Genomic DNA, 22,260 nt, shown 5'->3' on the forward strand with positions numbered 1-22,260 from the left:
CAAATCACTGATATATATTGTGAATAGCACAAACCTTTGTCAGAGCTTTCAAATTACCCATGGTTATATTTTCGTCCTTGAGAAAAGTCTTAGCAACTGCTAAAGCCATTTTGAGATCTAACCACTTTAATATCCTTCGACAGAAAAAGTTTGAGTTCAGTATCCTCCAAGTACTCATGTCTTTTAAATTCACAAGTTCCAATCCAATCAAGAAATTTTGGATCCTGGACAAGCCCCCAAATTTGTTACAACCGCAACTGATGTTAGTTCTGAGCAAGCCAGATCTCAGATTGAAGTCCGTCTCAGCTGATTGTAAGTTTTTCCTGTATTGTAGAAATGAGGAGGGAAAGTTACTATACACAAAAGCGCAGGACTCCTGTGATACCTTTTTAAAAATTTGAAGAATTAAAATGTTTTCTTTTTAAAAAAAAAGAAAAAACTTAAATGCACCAGATAAAAGATATACAGTTAGAAAGAAATCATACAAAATAACCCCTAAACGCTTTATCAAAGGTACATAATACAACTCTCTTTTTTGGCGACACCTGTTATAGATCCTTAACCATAAAATCCAGGAAATATTACCCAAACTAAGATATTGCTTTCACTTTAAACAGAAGTAAAGTCCACAACTTCTCAGAACAAGTCCACGCTGAGGTGATTTTTCCACCTCAAATATTCTCCTAGCCCAAAACTGAGTTGCTTTCTTCAATTAAAAGACCTTCACAGCTTTTCAGTACACTCCAAAACAGAGGAGTTGTCTTTTAGTGGGGCTCCCCCACCCCACCACCCCCAAACCCAAGGCAACTCCCTAGAGCTGAGAACCCATTTTCATAAATACCTTTTCACCCCTTTGATCTTCGTTCTTCTTTGTCTTTAAATATCCCTTTGAAAACTCAAGTTCCCAAATATCAAAACCTTTCTTGTTCCTATTTTACCTCTATTTTGGGTCAATAAAATTTAAAACGCCTGCCCCTGTTTACTCACAAATCTCCTGTAAAATGCAGATATCCTTTGGCACCTTTTGAGACTCCTTTGAAATGCAACAGCTACAAATCAATTTCAAGACTCATCCCCAAATGCAAATTTCAGATCTACTTTGTTTCCTTGTAAGTTAAGACTAAGGCCTCATTACAAAATGCAAGATAAATTAGTCTTTCATCCATTAGACTCTAGACAATCTGACTCCCAACAACCTCACGTTTGATTAACCTGGACACAGACACAGTTTACCCTTACCTACATAGAACATATATATAAACACAGAAATATAAAAATATCTACATATCATCGCAGGTAACCTCCAGGATAATGTGGTTTGGGATTCAGCGATGGTAATGCCATTGAATGCAATGGGGAGATAGTTAGATTGTCTCTTGCCATTGCCTGGCACTTGTGTGGCATGAATGTAACTTGCCACTTACCTCAGCCTGAATATTGTCTAGGTCTTGCCTCATATGGACATGGACTACTTCGTACCTGAGGACTCATGAATGGTTCATGTAAGTAGTCCTGTGTTGTAGCTTCACTGAGTTGACACCTCATTTTTAGGTATGCTTGGTGCTGCTTGTAGCATGCCCCCCTGCGCTCTTGTTTGAACCAGGGTTGACCCCTGGCTTGATTGTAATGATGGAGTGAGGGATATGCCAGGCCTTGAGATTACAGATTGGGGATGTATGCAATTCTGCTGCTGCTGCTGCTGATGGCCCACAGCGCCTCATGGATGCCCAGTTTTGAGTTATTAGATCTGTTCAAAATCTATCCTGATTAGAACAGAGATAGTGCTACACAAGACAATGGAAGGTATCCTCAATATGAAGATGGCAATTTGTCTCCAAAAGGTCTCTACAGTGGCCAGTCCCACCAGTACCGTCATTGACAGCTGCATCTGTGACAGATTGGTGAGGACGAGGTCAAGTAGGTTTTTCCCTCTTGTTGGTTCCCTCACTACTTGCCGCAGACCCAGCCTAGCAGCTGTTTCCTTTAGGACTTGGCCAGCTCAGTCCATAGTGGTGCTACCGAACTAGTCTTGGTGATAGACATTGAAGTCCCCCACCCAGAGTACATTCTGTGCCCTTGCCACCCATGGTGCTTTCTCCAAGTAGTTCAACATGTAGAAGCACTGATGCATCAGCTAAGCGGGGATGATAGGTCATACCAGTAGGAGGTTCCCTTGCCCATGTTTGACCTGATGCCATGAGACTTCACGGGGTCCACAGTCGATGTTGAGGACTCCCAGGGCAACTCCCTCCTGACTGTATACCACTGTGCCACCACCTCTGCTGGGTCTGCCCTGTCAGTGGGACAGGACATACCCAGGGCTGGTAATGATGCCTGAGACATTGTCTGCAAGATATAATGCTGTGAATTTGTCTATGTTCAGCTGTTGCTTGACTAGCCTGTGGGACAGCGTGCTCGATTTTGAAACAAACCCCCAGGAGGATTTTGCAGGCTTGACAGGGCTGAATGTGCCATTCTTGTTTCCAGTGCCTAGGTCAATGGCAGCTACTCTTTTCTGGTTTGTAGTGGTTTGATACAACTGATTGGCTTGCTAGGCCATTTCAGAGGGCATTTAAGAGTCAACCACATGGCTGTGGATCTGGAGTCGCATGGAGACCAGACCTGGTAAGGATGGTAGATGGGCGTTTGTGAACCAGATGGGTTTTTATGACAATCGACACTGGTTTTGTGATCACCATTAGACTAGCTTTTTAATTCCAAATTTATTTATTGAATTTAAATTCCATCAGCTGCCATGGTGGGATTCGAACCCTTATCCACAGAGCATTAGGTTCAAAATTGGCTTTGTTGTCGGAGACAGAGGGTGATGACAGAAGGATGCTTTAGTGACTGGAAGCCAGTGTCCAGTGGTGTACCATAGGGATCTGTGCTCGGTCCTCTATTATTTGTCATTTATATAAACGACATAGATGACTATGTGGGCGGTAGGATTAGTAAGTTTGCGGATGACACAAAGATTAGCTGGGTGGTTAACAGTAAGGTTGAATGTCTTGGGCTACAGGAAGATATAGACGGGATGGTCAAATGGGCAGATAAGTGGCAGGTGGAATTTAACCCTGAAAAGTGTGAGGTGATACACTTTGGAAGGAGTAATTTGACAAGGAAGTATTCAATGTACGGCATGACACTAGGAAGTTCTGAGGAACAAAGGGACCTTGGCGTGTGTGTCCATAGATCTCTGAAAGCGGAGGGGCTTGTTAGTGGGTTGGTGAAAAAGGCATATGGGACACTTGCCTTTATCAATCGAGGCATAGATTACAAAAGTAGAGAGGTCATGTTAGAGTTGTATAGAACCTTGGTGAGGCCACAGCTGGAGTACTGTGTGCAGTTCTGGTCGCCACATTATAGGAAGGATGTGATTGCACTGGAGGGGGTGCAGAGGAGATTCACCAGGATGTTACCTGGGATGAAACATTTAAGTTATGAAGAGAGGTTGGATAGACTTGGGTTGTTTTCGTTGGAGCAGAGAAGACTGAGGGGCGACCTGATCGAGGTGTACAAGATTATGAGGGGCATGGACAGGGTGGATAGGGAGCAGCTGTTCCCCTTAGTTGAAGGGTCAGTCACAAGGGGACATAAGTTCAAGGTGAGGGGCAGGAGGTTTAGGGAGGATGTGAGGAAAAGCTTTTTTACCCAGAGTGTGCTGATGGTCTGGAATGCACTGCCTGGGAGGGTGGTGGAGGCAAGTTGCCTCACATCCTTTAAAAAGTACCTGGATGAGCACTTGGCACGTCATAACATTCAAGGCTATGGGCCAAGTGCTGGTAAATGGGGTTAGGTAGATAGGTCAGGTGTTTCTCACGTGTTGGTGCAGACTTGATGGGCCAAAGGCCCTCTTCTGCACTGTGTGATTCTGTGATTAAGCTTGGTATCTCGATTACTAGTCCAGTGACATTGTCACTATGCCACCCTCTTTCCCCAAGTGCATTGGAATAGTCGAGTCTAGAAGGGAACAAAGTCAGTTTGAGCAGCAGGATTGGCTGACAGTCAGAAATGGCTGAAAATGGCATAAAGGTGGAAGTAGGCGACCTTGGTGATCAAGATATGAGATCGAAGCTCATGGTCAGATAGTACACCAAAGCTGCAAACATTCTGGTTCAGCATCAGACAGTGAGACATTTGAATATCATTAAGGGGATGTCTTGGAGATAAATCTTAAGGGTTTTATCTTCTTGACAAAATTGTTTGGGAGAGCCCTGACGGAACAAACTGTTCTGCATGCCTTTCATGTTGGTTGTCTTATGTACTTGCTGTGACTACTCTCAACACCTTAGTATTGTTACAGGAGGGAAGGAGAGAACAAGTGAAAGTTCTGTTTAACATCTCTGAAAGACTGCATTTCTGGAAAAGCAGCACACCCTCAATGCTGCATTAATGTGTCACTTTCATTAGGAGCTCAAATTTAGAATCTTCAGCTTTAAACTGACATGCAACCACAATGCTTCTGCTCATGGATGGCCTGTGGTATAGTTGAACCTCTGCACATGAACACAAGCACCCATGAAATCCAAGTTTCCCTTCACCTATAAGAACTACTCGGCCAGTCAAGGATTAAAAAACTATTGCAGAGCTACTTTAAGAGAACTTGGTAATTTGCCAGGTGCTACCATGGTCATGAGTTCATTTACATAGTGTAGTATCCAGTGGAGAAAAAAGTTCTAATTAAATTATATCTATAGCTGTAACATGATGCAGATGGTCCATGCACTTCACCTTTTAGACCTTCTAAACATATTCTAATTTTTTTATTCATTCACGGGATGTGGGCATCACTGGTAAGGCTGCCATTTATTGTCCATCTCTAATTTACCTTGAGAAGAGGGTGGTGAGCTGTCTTTTCAACCACTGCAATCCATGTAGTGTAGGTACACCCACAGTGATGTTAGGGAAGGTGTTCCAGAATTTTGACCCAATGACAGCACTCATCCAGGCAAGTGGAGGGTATTCCGTCACACTTCTAACTTGTGCCTTGCAGAAGGTGGTCAGGGAGGTGAGTTACTTGCCACAGAGTTCCCAGACTCTGACCTGCTCTTGTAGCCACAGCATTTTTATGGTTGGTCCAGTTCAATTTCTGATCAATGGTAACCCTCAGGATGTTGATGTTAGTGGAGATGGTTAGATTCTCCCTTGTTGGAGATGATCCTTGCCCCCTACTTGTGTGACATGAATGTTACTTGCCACTTATCAGCCCAATCCTGAATGATATTTAGGCCTTGCTGCACGTGGGTACAGACTGTTTCAATACCTGAGGAATCGCGAATGGTACTGGACAATCAAAGGTGAGCATTCCCACTTCTGACCTTGTGATGGAAGGAAGGTCATCGACGAAGCAGCTGAAAATGGTTGGGCCTAGGACACTAGCCTAAGGAACTCCTGCGGTGATGTCCTGGAGCTGAGATGATCGGCCTCGAACAGCAACAACCTTTATACCAGGCATGATTTCAACTAGTGGAGAGTTTCCTCCTGACTCCCATTGATTTCAATTTTACCAGGGCTCCTTTTGTGCCACGTTCAGTGAAATGATTTCACTATCACCTCTTTTTTGGATCAAGGCTGCAATGAAGTCTGGAGTTGAGCGGCCCTGACACATCACAAACTGAGATTTTTTTTACTCCGCAGATGCTGTCACACCTGCTGAGTTTTTCCAGGTATTTTTATTTTATTTTTTTTTACTCGTTCTTGGGACATGGGCATCTGGCTAGGTCAGCATTTATTGCCCATCCCTAATTGACTGAGGGCATTTTAGAGTCAATCGCCTTACTGTGGGTTTGGAGTCACATGTAGGCCAGACCAGGTAAGGACAGCAGATTTCCTTCCCTAAAGGACATTAGTGAACCAGGTGAGTTTTTATGACAATCGACAATAGTTTCATGGTCATCAACGGACTTTTAATTCCAGATTGTATTATTGAGTTCAAATTCCACCATCTGTCCCGGGTCACCAGACCATTACCCCTGGGTCTCTGGATTACTAGACCAGTGAACAATACCACTATGCCACCGCCTCCACTGGTAAGCAGGTTATTGCTGATGAATTCTTTTCACATTCAGAACATTTAAAGGGTTCTCTTTTATCAGAGGGAATGCATTGGCTTTCAATGTATCGTGAGTACTGAAAAACTGCTGTTTGATAGCGCTGTCAGTGGCACCTTTCATTATTTTGCTGATGATTGAGAGTAGGCTGATGGGGCGGTATTTGGCCATATTGGAGTGATTCAACTTTCTGTGGACAGGACATACCTGGGCAATTGTCCAAATTGTCAGGTAGATGCCAGTGTTGTAGCTGTACAGCTTGGCTAGGGGTGCAACTATTGCTAGAGCACAGACCTTCAGTACTACTCCCAGAATCTTATCAGGACCCTTAGCTTTTGCTCTATCCAGTGTCTTCAGCTGTTTCTTGATATCACATGGAGTGAATCAAACTGGCTGAAAATTGGCACCTATGTTGATGGTAAGAGCCAGAGATGGACATCCACTTGGCACTTCTGGCTGAAGATAGTCACAAATACTTCAGCCTTGTCTTTTGAACTGATGCGCTGGGCTTCCACATCATTGAGGGTGAGGATGTTGCGTGGAGCTGCTTCTTTTAGTTCTTTAATTGTCCGCCATCATTCACTACTGGGTGTGGCAGGACTTGCAGGTTTTGATATGCTCCACTGGTTATGCAATCACTTCATTCTGTCTGTCATGTGCCACTTCCTCTGATTGTGGTTGTGTTTAATTCTGCTGCTGATGTCCCACAGCACCTCATGGATACCAAGCTAGGTGGAAAGGTAAGCTGTGGGAAAGAGGCAGAGAGGGTGATGAGAGATATAGGCAGTTTAAGTGAGTGGGCAACAAGATGTCAGATGAAGTATAAGGAAGTGTGAAGTTATTCACTTTGGTCGTAAGAATAAAAAAGCAGAACATTTTTTAAAAGGTGAGAAACTTGTAAGTGTTCATGTTCAAAGAGACTTGGGTGTGCTCATACAAGGAACACAAAGTTAGCGTATAGAATCAGCAAGCAATTAGGAAGACAGGTGGCATGTTGGCCTTTATTGCAAGGAAATTGGATTACAAGAATAAAGAAGTCTTGCTACAGTTGTATAGTTGAGACTACATCTGCAGTACTGTGTGAAGTTTTGGTCTCCACATTTAAGAAGGGATATACTGCATTGGAGGTGGTACATAAATTGGTCCCTGGGATGAGGGGGTTGTCCTATGATGAGAGGCTGAGTAAATTGGGCTTACATTCTCTGGATTTTAGAAGAATGAGAAACAATTTCATTGAAACCTACAAAATTCTGAAGGGGCTTCTTAGGGTGAACACTGAGACTGTTTCCACTGGTCAGGGAATCTAAAACAAGGGGGTACAGTCTTAGGATAAGGGGCTGATCATTTAGGATTGAGATGCAGAGAAATTACTTCACTTAAATGGCTGTGAATCTTTGAAATTCTCTACCCCAGAGGGTTATGAATGCACCTTCGTTAAATACATTCAAGGCTGGGATAGACAGATTTTTGTTCTTTCAGGAAATTAAGGGATATAGGGAGCAGATGGAAAAATGGAGTTGAAGCCCAGATCAGCCATGATCATATTGAATGGTGGAGCAGGCTTGATGGACCATATGGTCTACTCCTGCTCCTATTTCTTGTGTTTTTGAATGGATGTCCAGATGAGCTGCTGAATCTATTCATTTAGTACAGTGGTGGTGTCACACAATACAATGGAGGGTGTCTCCAGTGTAAAGACGAGATTTGTTTCCGTGAGGGCTGTGTAATGGTCACTCTTAACAATGTTGTTAGGGACTGATGTATCTGTGACAGGTAGATTGGTGAGGTTGAGGTCAAGGAGGCTTTTCCCTCTTGTTGGTTCTCTCACAACCTACGGCAGGACCAGTCTAGAAGACATGTCCTTCAGGACTCTGCCTGCTAGGGCAGTAGTGGTGCTACCGAGCCATTCTTGGTGACAGACATTGAAGTCCCCCACCCACAGTACATCTTGTGCCCTTGCTGCCTTTCCTCAGTACTTTTTGCAAGGGGTGTTCAACATGAAGGAGTACTAATTCATGAGCTGTGGGAGGATGGTAGTTGGTAATGTTTGCCCATGTTTGACCTGATGCCATGAAATTTCGTCGGATCCAGAGTTAATGTTGAGGATTGCCAGAGCCACTTGCTCTCTGTTGTATACCGCTGTGCCACCACCTGTGATGGGTCTACCCTGCTGGTGGGCAGGACAAATTCAGGTATGGTGGGCAGAATTTTATGGCCCCGCCCCACCACGATGGGGCCATAAAATTCTGCCTGGTGATGAAAGAGCCTGGGGCATTAGCTGTAAGGTATGAGTGTGACTGTCAGGCTGTGCCTAGGTTCCTACGTCAGTGCTGTGTGATCTGTTGTTTTTCGCCTTTTCTGGCTATTTCAGAGTTGTTAACATTGCTGTAGGTCTGGTATCATGTAGGTCAGATCAGGTAAGGACAGATTTCCTTTCCTTAAAGGACATTAGTGAATCAGATGGGTTTTTACAACAATCTGTTAGCTTCATATTCACCATTACTTAGGATAGCTTTCTGTTCCAGACTTTTTAATTAAATTTACCAACAGCAATCTTGGTGGAATTTGAATTCGTGTCTCTGGAGCATTAGTCAGGGCTTCAGAATTACTAGTCCAGTAACATTGCCACTGTGCTACCATTCCCAGTTCAGTTGCACATATGTTACAAATACTGAAAGGAAAGTCCCTTTTATCTTAGTTTTGAGTCACATGACTTAAATTCGTCTATTTGATTGGCTAATTATGGACCTTCCGCTTGACTAGATTCACATGACTGGAAATTTTAGTTTCTGAAATGTTGATTTGCCGGGATCTAAAAATAGACCTCACAGGCACACACATGTTTTTAAACAATGTATTAACCTTGAGAAGGAAAGAGCTCCAGGCTGATGAAAAATACTGCACAAGCTTGTTTTTCATCTTATTAACCTAGTAAGTTGCAGGATTCAGAACTTTATCCTTCAACAAATCAAAAAGAATCATATCTTTGATATTTTATTCATTCATCAATGTTGATGGACAGAATTTAGTTCCTCAAATTATGCCAAGTTCTCCTTGGCAAGCACTCGAGTAGTTTTGGTTAGTGTTCACAGTGGATAAGGGAGGGATTTTTGGTGATACTTTGGTTGTTGTCTTTTGAAAATATGTCTATGCAGTTCTCGTTTAAAAGATCAAAAAAATGTTCAAGATCTTGAAGAAAACGTTTTTGAACAGACTGCCATCAAGCTAGAAATTCCTCATTACCCTAGCTTATTAAAGAGTACAGGATTTCCTTTGCAAACAAAATACTTCAAATGTTGAATATTTTTCTTACTCTGCATTTTCTCTTGGTCTTTAGATTCAGATCCAGGACACTCAAGTGAAACCTGGGGAGAACGATTAATACCACCTTATAGGACATACTCTGGTAAATGCTGTTAACTTTTGTGAAAGCTTCTTTTCCCCAATCTCCAAATAATTGTTACTTGAAAAAAATGTCTAATTCCACATTATTATTATTGGATGTTTGTGACATTTATTTTTTCTGACTTCTCAATGGTGTGTGCAGTATGCTACAGTCTGACAGCATTCTATGGCCAGTCCCACTTGCTACTTAACTTATTTAATTGTGTTCTACACAACACAAAAACGCAGCTCCTCTGGTTTAACTTGCGGGGTCTGCCATGGAAACTGAGTTCACAGAATCACAATTGCTATAGCACAGAAGGGGACCATTTGGTCCATGTCTGCACTGACTCTCTGAATGAGCAATTCACTTGGTGTCATTCTCTTGCCTTCTCCCCGTAACCCTGCACATTCTTCCTTTTCAGATAACAGTCTAATTCTAATTGGATTCCTCGACTGAACTTGCCTCCAGCACACTCTCAGGCAGTGCATTCCAGACCTTAAGCACTCACTGCTTGAAAAAGTTTTTCCTCATGTCGCTTTTACTTCTTTTGCCAATTACTTTAAATCTGTGCCTCTCATCCTTGATCCTTTCAAGAATGGGAACAGTTTCCCCCATCTACTCTGTCCTGACGCCCATGATTTTGAGCTGAGTTGTGTAAGAATATAACTGCTCCAGGTAACTTTATTAATTAATAGCCCCGAGCATCCAGCCTCGGCAACTTTAATATTTCAAGAAATACAAGGGTAACTTCTGATCTACCTTATGTTGGTCTATCAATCATCATATACGGATGTGAATCACCTTCATGTATATTTGCATATAACCGCCTACTGGGCGGAACCTTCGGCATCCTGAGTGTGAACTCTTCTGCTTCAGCTGGCCACATAACACCAGTGCACTCACTATTTATGCCATCTTCTTTCACACATCTACTTTGATCTGAAGCTACAGGTAACTACCACTCTGTGTGCTATTTTACTTGTCTAAGAAAAGATTGAAACTGGCTTTGTTTCATTCAGTAGTACAGACAGTAGGCCTCATCGCTTGAAGGTTTCTCCATTCACCATTTCTTCCACTATACTTCTGTATCTGTGGTAATCTCACTTAACTATTTTCAGTTTAGGCACTCCTAAAGTCAATTGATACAATCAATGCTGCATTCAAGGTCATGTGATTCAGTACTCTTCTAAGGGTCTATTATGTCTGCAGCAATACAGTTAATCACTGCCAGCTGTCTATCTCAGTTCAGGCTTTCTATTCTGCAAGCAGATGATTGTAGCACATGCTGCACCTACCCCCTCTCTGCTGGTTAACCCATGATTCATTTTGCTCATGTCAAGTTACCCTAACTCAGTTATTTTTTTACTACTACCCTTAAACCTGCAAGTTATATCTCAACTGGGCATTTGTGGAGAATTACAGCTTGCCGTGATTCTGCCAACCCAAGACAGCAAATTTTCAAAGGAAGAAGCAACACTTGTTTGCTAATATTTCCAACCTTGGGTAGATTAAGTAGAAAAAATCCAGAAGAGTTTCTTGATCATGACATAGATTGTTCAGTAACTAGTGCTCGCCATGATGGTCTAAACAGGGAAATATTTTCAGTTAATACCAATTGAATTGCAAGTTGAAAATAGGAGCTAAAAAGGTCACATTTCTGAACTGCATTACAACTAAATACTTTGAAGTTACAGTTTCAAAATTAATATACGTATTGCCTTTCTAATGAAATGTCCAGTAAAATTAATCATATGTAAGTTGATGGTGTAGAATAACTTTACTCACCTTCATCTCCTTGGAGCTCCTAAAGATGAAATGGAAGATTGTTAAAGTACTATAAAACTTCTTTTTGAAAACCTAAAATCTAAAAACTAATTATTTGCTACTTTGCATTTATTGGAAGAGATTATGCTAAATAAAATGGTGTACTTAATCTGTATTTTGTAAGTAACTTGTTCACAAAGAAGACGTGTTTATATTTTTTAAAATGTTTTGTTGGCAAGATTCAATATCCTAAAACATTAAACATTGTCATCTGCTCTGCAAGCTATTCAAATCTTAGTGCTCGAGCTGTGTTTTTCATGAGCCACAAACCTAAATTTTGTATTGCTTAAGGGCCCCTCTCAGCAATGCTGCAATTTAGAGTGATAGAACATGGGTCTCTTCCCCTAGCTTCTTACGTAGATAACTGCTGCTTAGATGCAGAATGTAGGCTAAGCATTTTCCCACAGAAAAGGGAAATAATCTACAGGATGTCCATTCAAGCTGTCAGTCCGGTAGTTTACTAGAACCTTTTACTTACTTTTTGAATGTTGGCGTAGCCAAGGGATGGCCACTTTGCCCTTCGAGCCTGTTCACTATTCAGTTAGATCATGAGTGATCTGTACCTCAAATCCACTTACCTGCCTTAGCTCCAAATCCCTTGAAGCCCTTGTCTAACAAAATCTGTGGATTGTAATCTTGAAGGCTTTAATTGTGCCAGCATCTACAGTCTTTTGGGAGGAAAAAATTCCAAATTTCTCCTTTACTTAGTGTAGAAAAAGTGCTTCCTCATTACTCTCCTAAATGGCCTAGCTCTAATTTCAAAATTATGCTCCCTCATTTTTGATTTCCACATTAGAGGAAACAATTTCTCTGTACCAAATTCTTTTCACATTTTAATGCCTCAGTCAGATTCAAATTCAATATTTGAGGGAATAAATATCATGTTTATGTAACTTGTCCTCAATTTAACACTTGAAGCTTTGGTATAATTTTGGTTAATCTGTACTGCACCCTCTCCTAGATCAATATATTTTCTTTGAGGTACAGTGTCTGAAACTGAATGCAGTACTCCAGATGGGGTCTGACCAAGGCCCTGTATGTACACTGAAGGATAATTTGTAATCCAATCCCCCCCTTGAAATAAAAGCAACCTGTTTGGGACTGGGAATTTTGAATTCTTCCGTCCATTTTTTTTTATGTCATGCATTAATAAATTATTGTAGCCAGGTGAGCTGAGGGAATGGTGTCAGATTTTAGAAATAAATTTTTTTAAAAAAAGTAACATTCAATTTTTTTAAATTTCAGAAAAAGAAGGTCCTGAGAAAAAGAAAATGAAAAAGGAGCCTGGAAACAAAAAATCTGTTCCTGTTTGCAAAGCCACGCTTGGCGGCATACTTATTGGGTATCCACTGTCGGAACGTCAGCAGATGGCTCTAGTGATGCAGATGACTGCAAGAGATAACAGTCCAGGTCATACCAACCATATTTTTTTAAGTTAAATTTTATAATTGTGTAATACTTATGAGCTCCTAAATGAACTTAATTTTTAAAAAGTTTTTGCTAATTTGGAATAGTGAATAATATTGCAAAGTTAATCATACTTTAGATTGACAAGCGTTAAGTGCTGTGAAAATGTGCAAGATTCTTACAAATTCAGTTAACTTTAGTTCAAAAGTAAGTCATCCTGTATCCAGTTACACAACGAGGTTTTCCGTTATAAGACAGGAAGCTTGCTAATTGGGCATCATATAGTCATCCTGTATCTTAACAGGAATGAAAACAGGAAATGCTGGAAAAGCTCAGCAGCTCTAGCAGCATCAGCTCTGAAGAACTCAAATGGACTTGAAACGTTCACTCCTGTTTCTCTCTCCACAGAGGCTGCCAGACCTGCTGAGTTTTTCCAGTACTTCCTGTTTTTATTTTAGATTTCCAGCATCCACAGTATTTTGCTTTTATTTTGTTGTATCTTAACAGCACATGTTGAACATGAAATATGTGTGAGAAAAGAAACTGCCCATGTTCTCTTGATTAAATTTTTGTCCAATTTTCTTCCCACCTCTTCTGAAGGTGCTGATTCCCCTCACTGTTCCTTAGGCAGCAGTTCCTTTGGTTTATCATGATTGAATTGCCAGCTGAAACTCATTGTCTAAATTCACAGATGAAGCATGCCATTTGTCAGATCCTGGAGTCCTGCTGTTGGCTGTGGTGCTGCACCTCATTATGAATCCTTAGTTTCAGAATTTGGGAACATAATTGGTATTTTACCTAGTAATCGTTTTCTTGGGGATTCTAGAGTTTATTCTATCTGGTACAAGAATCTTGAGGTTTTTTTTCATGATACAAGCTTTTGCTTTCATACATGATAAATTATTAAGACCAAATGGCTGCAATGTGGGAGGGAATATCATGTTTCACTCACTGCCAATGCTTTAAAGAGGCAGGCCAGCAGCTTAGTAAAACAGAAAAAATTAAAAAGCAGAGGCTTGCTTTGCATAATCCCTCCAAAGGGGATAGGAAACAGCAGAGAGAAGTACCTGCAACTGAAGAAGGACTTAAATGTAGTAATGCTTTCAACCTGTCTCATACCATCAAAAGACTTCAAACACCTTTATGGTACAGACATTATTCCTGGGGAGGCTGAGACAGTGACTGACAAATGGGACGTTAGTCCATGCCTATCTCCCATCATTGGCATACAGCAGGACAGACAAAGGAAAATGCCAGTGGCAATTTTTTAAAATGAACAGGAGGCTGACCCACCCACTTACTGCTTGTTTTTGGTAATAAAGGAGTATTTTGGAGAAAAATCTAAGCTCCTATCTAATCACTAGCACTTCAGCTGTGTCTTGCAGAACTGGAAAAAAATTAAATGGCTTTTTTGGACACATTCGGATTTTCTGCTGTCCTTTCATCTCTTCTAATACTGTTTATACTTCAGTCAGTCAGCCTCTGTACAAATCAGAACTCTCTCTAACCCTTGGGTGTCATTATTTTTGGGCAGGGTTGAGTACTTCTGTATTTTCAGATTTCAAAGCAGGTGTCCTTCCTCTCTTTTGTTGAATTTCAGCCTAATTTTTATGTGGAATGCAAGTTCTTTTAACCTCCATCTTGTAACCTATACTATCCTATTTTGCTATACAAAGGAATAAAATCAGGACATCCCTCTAATGGTTTTGATTTTGACTTTGTTTTCTCACTGATTCTAAAGTGGCTTCACTTTTTCTATTGTTTTCTGTGATTTTCTTTGCAGTTTTGCTTTACTTTTAGGTACTATAAATCAATATCCAAATGGCACCATTGATTTTTGAACTTATTGGCAATATAGATTTTTTTTTCCTCAAACCAATTTGAGGCTTCAGAATAGGCTTACATTGCCACAGAATCTTTCTGGTACTGGGAACCTTCAAAGTTGTCCTGGTTTCTTCGATTCATTTATGATTTAACTGATCAGATTTGTTCAAATCTCAGTTGCAATGGTCAGAGATCACCAAAATTACTGGAAAGGAATTATGACCTTTAATGTGTCCGAGATCAGATCATCCAGATGCAGGGAAACTTGGTACAGACTGCTTCAATCACCGAATGTTTCACTGAATTTTATTACCATTCCTTGGAAACTTAAAGTACCAAGACAGCATATGCAACCTCCTCCAACATTTGGTTACTAAGGTGTGCCTCAGTTTTTGGGTGGGCCTTAGAACCAGTAGCAATCAATGCTGATGCCTTCAAGGCGCAATATAAACTCTGGAGCACTATTATCCAGCTTTGATCGATACATATGCCAGTAGAGGGTGCCCAGGCGATATGCTTAATTTTCGTTACCACAGCTCTGAGGCAGATACCAAGGTACCCACACAGATGGACATGCACACAGTTGTCTTGGAAACAGCTAATCACTGTCAGTGTATGTCTAAACATTAAGAGATAACTAGCCATCCTCCTCGGGTATTTCCTCTCCTAGCTTATTTCATTTGTAGGATCTGGCAGGAGAGCAGTAGTAATTATTGTCGTTCTACAGCTTCTCAAATAGCTTACTTAACGATGAATAAATTAAGCTTACCTGATTATTTGCAGATAAAGCCAATTCAGTTCATAGACAAATCTGAAATGTTGCCCATGAAAGCTTCTATTTGACTGGGATAATGTACGTTGGATGTGGAGATCTAATAGGATAGTATGGGTTTCTGTGAAGGGTGGCTCCAAGGAACCTACTTAGGATAGTGTTTATGTCTTTTCAGAGCATTATTTTCCTGTTTTATCTGTTCAATGTCATATGTTTTGCTGCTCTAGCTGTCTATGTTGGCTTCAAATTGCCCAGTAACGCTGGAAACTCTGTTCAAGTATCACATACAATTGTGCTATACTTCCTGTTTCCATGGTGAAATTGAACAAATGAGAAATAATTCTAGATTATTAACAGAGGTATAATCTTGTTCATTCTCTTATCAACGTTTAAAGTTTACAGAAAGCCAATATTAATCTCTGATGTGTCATTGCTTGGAGTGGTCTTGGTATCTCATTTAGTATAGGGGATGGGTGGTGGGCAAGGTCTATTTGTGTACACCTTCTGTAGATTTTATCAATGTTTATATTTATTTACAAATTAAGATAACTTGGCATTGATATTATTGGTTAAATCAACAATAATTGATCAGAAGAAATTCCCATAATTTGTCCTAGAATGGTCTATGTCCTATTTCCTTTTTTGCTTCTCCCAGGAGATTGCATGACTTCTAGGGGAAAGGTGGCATGTGATTGATGGTGCATCTAGGTCACATCATGTTGGTAAAGGTCACGTTTAATGTACCATGTGTAACTGGTGCTGTCAATCAGCTTGAGCATCTTTACTTGTTGCCGTATAAATAAGGCCAGGAATCAGAATAGCTACTGGGAGATTACTTGACTTCAAGTGTGAAACTTAAAAGGGAATATGGTAATATTTTTGTCTCCCCACCACCACTCCCACCCCAAAATAATAGTTTTCAACAGATCTTCCTTTGTATGTGGAAGTATAAAGACGGAGAAAGGTTAAGCTTCTCAGGTATTTATAAGTAAGCCAGTTGATTTTGTCTGATTCTCACTCAGACTGTCCTCACTGCTGTTGTTTGCTGGTATTGTTTAAAATAATTTTGCTTAGATTATTAATCAATCATTTTTGTCTTGGTCCTTTAACATTTCTTGTTTTTTCACACACACAAGTATTCTTTCTTAAGTTTAGGGAATTTATTTCCCCAGTGCACAACTCCTTCAGGCTACCTGAAAAAACACAGGCAAAATAATCAAATTTAGTTCCAATTGCCAAAATGATTATAGAATTGTATTGTGAGTCTAGAAGCAAAATTAGCAGCTCTGCTAACAGCACTTAATTAGTGCATAAAACTTTATATGTACACCTCTGATGAGCCTTGGTAAAACTCATTTTAGTTATGCCCAGGTGTCTAATGACAAAGGGACATTAACTGCATCTATAGAAGAAACAATATCCCACTCTTGGTTCTGCATTCTAATGATAGGCTGGTCTCGCACTTCACATCTTTGGCCAGTAGCTAGTCTCTCTTCCAGCTAGCAGTGACTTGCAGTCTGCTTTCCTGTGTCACTGAATAAAAAAGTTGGCATGAGAGGCAGCAGTTGAGATATTTATAACAATAACAACTTACATAGGATCCTTAACATAATGAAATGTCCCAAAGCGCTTCACAGAAGCATTATAAAACAAAGGATGACATGGAACCACTTAATAAGATATTAGGTCGGGTGACCAAAAGCTTGGTCAAAGAAGTAGGTTTTAAGGCGTGTCTTAAAGGGGGAAAGCAATGTGGAGAGGTGTAGAGACAGTATTTCAGAGCTTGGTTCTTGACTCCTCTGCGAAAGAGAACAGTTTCTCTCTATCTACTCTGTCTAGACCCCTCACGATTTTGAACACCTCCATCAAATTTCCCTTCAAACTTCTCTAAGGAGAACAACTCCAGCTTCTCCAATCTATCCACTTAACTGAAGTCTGGAACCATTCTCATAAATCTTTCAAGCCTTAACATCCTTCCTAAAGTGCGCTGTTCAGAATTGCGCACAATAATCCAGTGGAGGTCAAAGTGGTATTTTGTAAAAGTTTATCATGATTTCCTTGTTTTTGTACTATGCTTCAATTTATAAAGCCCAGGATCCCATATGTCCTTTTAACCACTTTTTCAACCAGCCCTCTCACCTCCAACAATTTGTGCGCATTGACCTACTGGTGTCTCTGTCCCTGCATCCGCTTTAGAATTAAACCCTTTAGTTTATATTGCCACTCCTTGTTCTTCCTATCAAAATGAATAACTTCATATTTCTCTGCATTAAATTTCACCTTCCACATGTCCACCCTTTCCACCAGCCTGTCTAGATCCTCTTGAAGTCTATCACTATCCTTCACACAGTTTACAATGTTTCTAAGTTTTATATCATTTGTAAGTTTTAAAATTGTGCCCTGCACACCCAAAATCTAGATCATTAATAAAGAGTCATAGAGTTATTTAGAGAAGAAAGGAGGCCATTCAGCTCATAGGGTCTATGCCAGCTCTCCATAGTGCAATCCAGCCAGTCCTATGCTGCGCTCAATCTCATAGCCCTGCAAGTTTATTTCCTTCAAGTGCCCATCCAATTTCCTTTTGAAATCATTGATTGATTGTTTTTGCATCTGCCTCCTCGTGGGCAGCAAGTTCCAGGTCATTACCACTCGCTGTACAAAAAAAGTTCTTCCTTGCGCCCCCACATCTCTTACCCAAATCAAGAATAGCTGTGGTCCAAGTACTCACCCCTGGGGAACTCCACCATATACCTGCATACTATAAATCCCCTCATTATCAATACTCTATAGCTCTTGTGCCTCTCTGTAATTTCCCAGAAAGTTTGCTCCTCTGCATCTTTCCCACTAGTTGGTGGCCCATAGGATACACCCATCATTTCTTAACTCTAACAAAATAGATTCTGTCCTTGTGCTTTCCAGGACATCCGCTCTCTCCAACACTATAATATTCTTAATACTCTTACTACCCCCTCCTTCCTTTCCTTCCCTATCTTTCCTGAACACCTTCTATTCAGAAATATTGAATATCCAGTGCTGCTCCTTTTTGAGCCAGGTCTCTGTTATTGCACAACATTATATTCCCATGTGGCTATTTGTGCCTGCAGCTTATCAACCTTATTTGCCACACTCTGTGCATTTCTATATATGCACTGTAAACCTGAATTATATCTTACTGTACTTCTTGGATGGTGGGTGTCTGGAATTTGCTGCTTGGTTTGATGGTGGAGGCAGAAACCCTCAGCTCATTTGAAAGGTACCTAGATCAACACCTGAAGTGCAAAGCTATGGATCAGGTGCTGGAAGGTGGGATTGGAATGGGTGGCTAGTGTTTTATTTTTTTCAACCAGTGCAGACATGGTGGGCTGAATGTCCTCTTTCTGTGCCATAATTTTTTTCTGGTCCTCCCCCTTCGTCTGAGCCCACCTTATTCCTATTGTTTCTTACTCTGGTTCTCTGTCTCTCCCAATCCTGTTGTGCACCTCATTTACCCTTCCTTATGCTACGTCCTGGTTCCTACCACCCCCTGCCAGGTTCATTTAAATCCTGTCCAACAGTATTGGCAAACCACCCATGAGGAGATCAGTCCCTTTGAGGTGCAACACATCCCACCTCCCCCAGAACTAGCTGCAATGCCCTAGCAATCGAAAGCCCTTCTTCCTTAACCATCAATCCAGCCACATATTCATCCGTTCCTCTTATTTCTATACTCAGAACTGCTTGGCACCGGGAGTACTTGCCTGTTCCTTTTTGACTGCCTGGTGGTCAGCCAACCCCTCTTTGCCTGCACACCCTTAAACTGTGGGATGACCACCTCCAGAAATGTACTATCCATGAAACACTCAGCCTCATGAATACATCATAGTAGCACCAGCTGCTGCTCAAGCTCTGAAAGCCAGAGCTTGTGTTGCTCCATACCAGGCAAGGAGGACCCATTGATGTGAGGTAACTTGGAAACTACAAAATGACTATCAAAAATATGTATGTGGGCAAATCATGGCAGATGAAATTCCATATAGACAACTGCAAGGTATTGCACATAGAGATATGAGCAATGTAAATCCTTCATTGGTGAAAAAATAGCTGAAAATGGAGTCTTGATAAATTAAAGTACTTTACCACATTCAACCTAGCCAGTCACTAAAGTAACAGAGGACATAATTAATTCTGTCTTACCTATTATTTAAACTTGATGCTTCTTAACAAAATACTTCACTGGCATTAGGCTAAACCACAAGGTGGAGCCCTTGACTGAGTGAGCCATTCCATGTTGGTGGAAAAAATGTATCATGAGCAGAAAATGAGTATTTCCTTTCTCCTTTCATCGTATGTGGGGGCAGTGAAAGCTTCATTCACCAGAATGACTTTTTAATTCTCTTGACCTTCCATTAAAATGGTTTCAAAAGGAAATTGGATGGGCACTTGAAAGAAATAAACTTTCATTTAATAAAATAAATACTAAAACCTTTTTAGTGTGGAGTAAGATTTACAGCTGCAGTAGTAAGAACTAGCGTAAACATGCATTATCCTATGGTAGGATGCCTTTTAACTTGCCCTCTGATAAACACTGATGTGTAATTTTTTGGTGTTGCAGAACCTGTTAGAATAATGGATTCTATAGCACTTTTACGTTGAAGGGCACAGCAAGTGGCGCACAAAAATCTTCAGTCAGATTAGGGTCTTCTGCCCCAGTAAAGTAAATTTGGTCACTATAAACACACAATGGTTGGTGAATGACTATTATTTGATGTCAGCATTTTGGCAGCACATTTAAAAGGTATAAGGGGTAATATTACTTACGGTCTTTTGTATTTAAAAAGTATGTAGACCATTGTGATTATGATGGTTGGCTTGTACAACTGCTGACAGTTAGAATGCTTTTCCCATTTTGGGCAGCAGACTTCCACATCGGGCAGTTTAGTTTCAGGGTGTAATGAGTTAAAGGTGTATGGTAAAGCTGTCCCTACCCTATCCCAGTAGCAGATCACAATGCACCATTTTTTTCTCCCATTTCCCAGGTCAATCATCGTTGGGGGTCCCCCCAGTGAGATTGCTAAATATTGGGCAATCATCCTTCTCCTCTACCCTTCCACAATTCTAAAGCCATGGGCTGGTCACGCCTTGCCAAAGTGGGAAACTACAAGGGATCACAACTGAGCTCAGTATTTCCTCACCGGTTTCATATGTATACTTTTCCAGTAGGGTCTCTATATAGTGATTGAGAATGGTGTCCGTGAATACTTCTTCATCCTCGAAAGCTCAGCACCTTTCTACTGTGAGTGGCTCAGGAAGCCACCCTGGAAGCTCATTGAGAAGTTTTGTGCTATGGTATGTGTCACCAGAAACTTCACAAACTCATTCCGCAGAAAAGCTTTACAACTGGCAGAATGGAGAGACTTTCATACCATCACCTGGATTTGACCCTGGTTTTGAGAAGTGACAGGATAGCATGCTAACTTACAGTACCATTTAGTGTCTGATGTTACAGTTTTCAAAAATACATTAAGGAAGCCATTCTATAGTTGTTGTGTTCTTTATTTTTCTTTCTCTTACTCTTTTCTCTCCCCTCCGCCGCCCCAACCCTTGTATTAATGCATTTTTTTCTCTTTGTGCAATCACTACATAGCCATGTTGAAATCATGTTGCACATGAAGTCGTATAATATACTCATAATTATAGTTTTCCATATTAGGTCTTTAACAGACACAGTATCAGTCCTTCAAGTCTTTTGATTTTGGAAAAATCCATGGAAAATACAGAAGATTTTTATACAGCTGTTTCAGTCTGGTCTTTACATTCTACCTCACCCTTTTTTTAAAAAATAGTGTCACAGAGTAGTTACTGTCTGTTAAAGTTTTGTTTGCACCTTATGCCTTATTCCAGTGAATTTTCAATCTCCCAGAAGATAATTTTAGAGCAGTATAGTGGAAGTTGGTTGCCCATCCTCTTGGCCAGTGAAATTGCAGGTGTAGGGACAAAGGAATTTGCTGGAAAGGGGGAGCAAGAAATTTGTACACTTATGTAAGAAAATGACTGCCCAGGCTACATGCTCATTTTTTTGGGCATTGTGTATGAAGTCAAACCGATCTGTTGGGATAAACATATGTTTGGCACATGACCACAATTTTACAAAGTTACTGAACAGACATTTTAATTTATTCTCCTTACTAGATTCTACTCCGAACCACCCATCTCAAGCAACACCAGGGCAGAAAAAGACTCCAAGCTCCTCATCCAGACAAAAAGACAAAGTTAATAAACGAAATGAGCGAGGAGAAACACCATTACACATGGCAGCCATTCGTGGTGAAACCAAGCAAGTCAAAGAGCTCATTAGTCAGGGTGCTGATGTTAATGTCAAAGACTTTGCTGGTACGTCGATGACATTTGACTTTCTGACTTTTACTGATAAGTGGATATTTTTTCGATATGTTTCTATGATCCCTTGTCCTTATTACCTGGTGTCTTGAGGCTTTGGTTTCCTCTGATGTCTCTGAGTTTATCTCAGTCATAACAGAGCCATGCATGACTGAAAGATCCCAAGTTCAATCTCTGGTCTGTGTTGAGTTAGCTGACCTCAGTCAGAGTTGCATTTGATCTCTGTGCCACCTTGTAAGGGAGCAAAAAAAAAATCAGCCAGTGTTCCCATTGCTCATAATATAGATTCCTGCTGGAAAGTGCACGTGGATAGAATCAGAATTGCTTTTACTGCTCCCATGGCAAAGCAGCCTGCCAAGCTCACATGTATAATGGCTACTGGTAAAACAATGGAGAACAGCCAGCCCATTTTAAGAGATGAATGGGTGAGGAAATTGGAAACTATTCAAAAGGGGTTGGGGGGAAGGTCTTGGTCAGATAGGTATTGGCTGTTTGGCTACATTAAACCTAATATGAATGGAATTGGGGAAATACTAATGCTGATTTAAGTAGAGCTAGATGGTAAAGCTAATCTTCCAGATTTATTTTGGCCTATAGAATTTCACTATTATAAATCA

The 22,260-nt window shown here is 40.7% G+C and overlaps 1 protein-coding gene across 15 annotated transcripts in view; it reads left to right on the plus strand.

Moving 5' to 3' along the window:
* The window catches only part of ankrd12 (ankyrin repeat domain 12), a 216,856-nt gene that overhangs the window by 165,000 nt on the left and 29,596 nt on the right, over window positions 1–22,260 (plus strand). For 7 of the 15 annotated variants that reach the window (XM_078541028.1, XM_078541027.1, XM_078541032.1 and 4 more), the window contains 3 exons: window positions 9,391–9,459; window positions 12,511–12,675; window positions 21,437–21,637. In XM_078541028.1, the coding sequence (XP_078397154.1) occupies window positions 9,391–9,459; window positions 12,511–12,675; window positions 21,437–21,637 (435 nt within the window). The remainder of the gene's footprint in view (window positions 1–9,390; window positions 9,460–12,510; window positions 12,676–21,436; window positions 21,638–22,260) is intronic. The other 8 variants (XM_078541034.1, XM_078541035.1, XM_078541037.1 and 5 more) reach the window with 3 other exon arrangements.

This window comes from Cetorhinus maximus, chromosome 4 (assembly GCF_964194155.1).
Source record: "Cetorhinus maximus chromosome 4, sCetMax3.hap1.1, whole genome shotgun sequence".
NCBI lineage: Eukaryota > Metazoa > Chordata > Chondrichthyes > Lamniformes > Cetorhinidae > Cetorhinus > Cetorhinus maximus.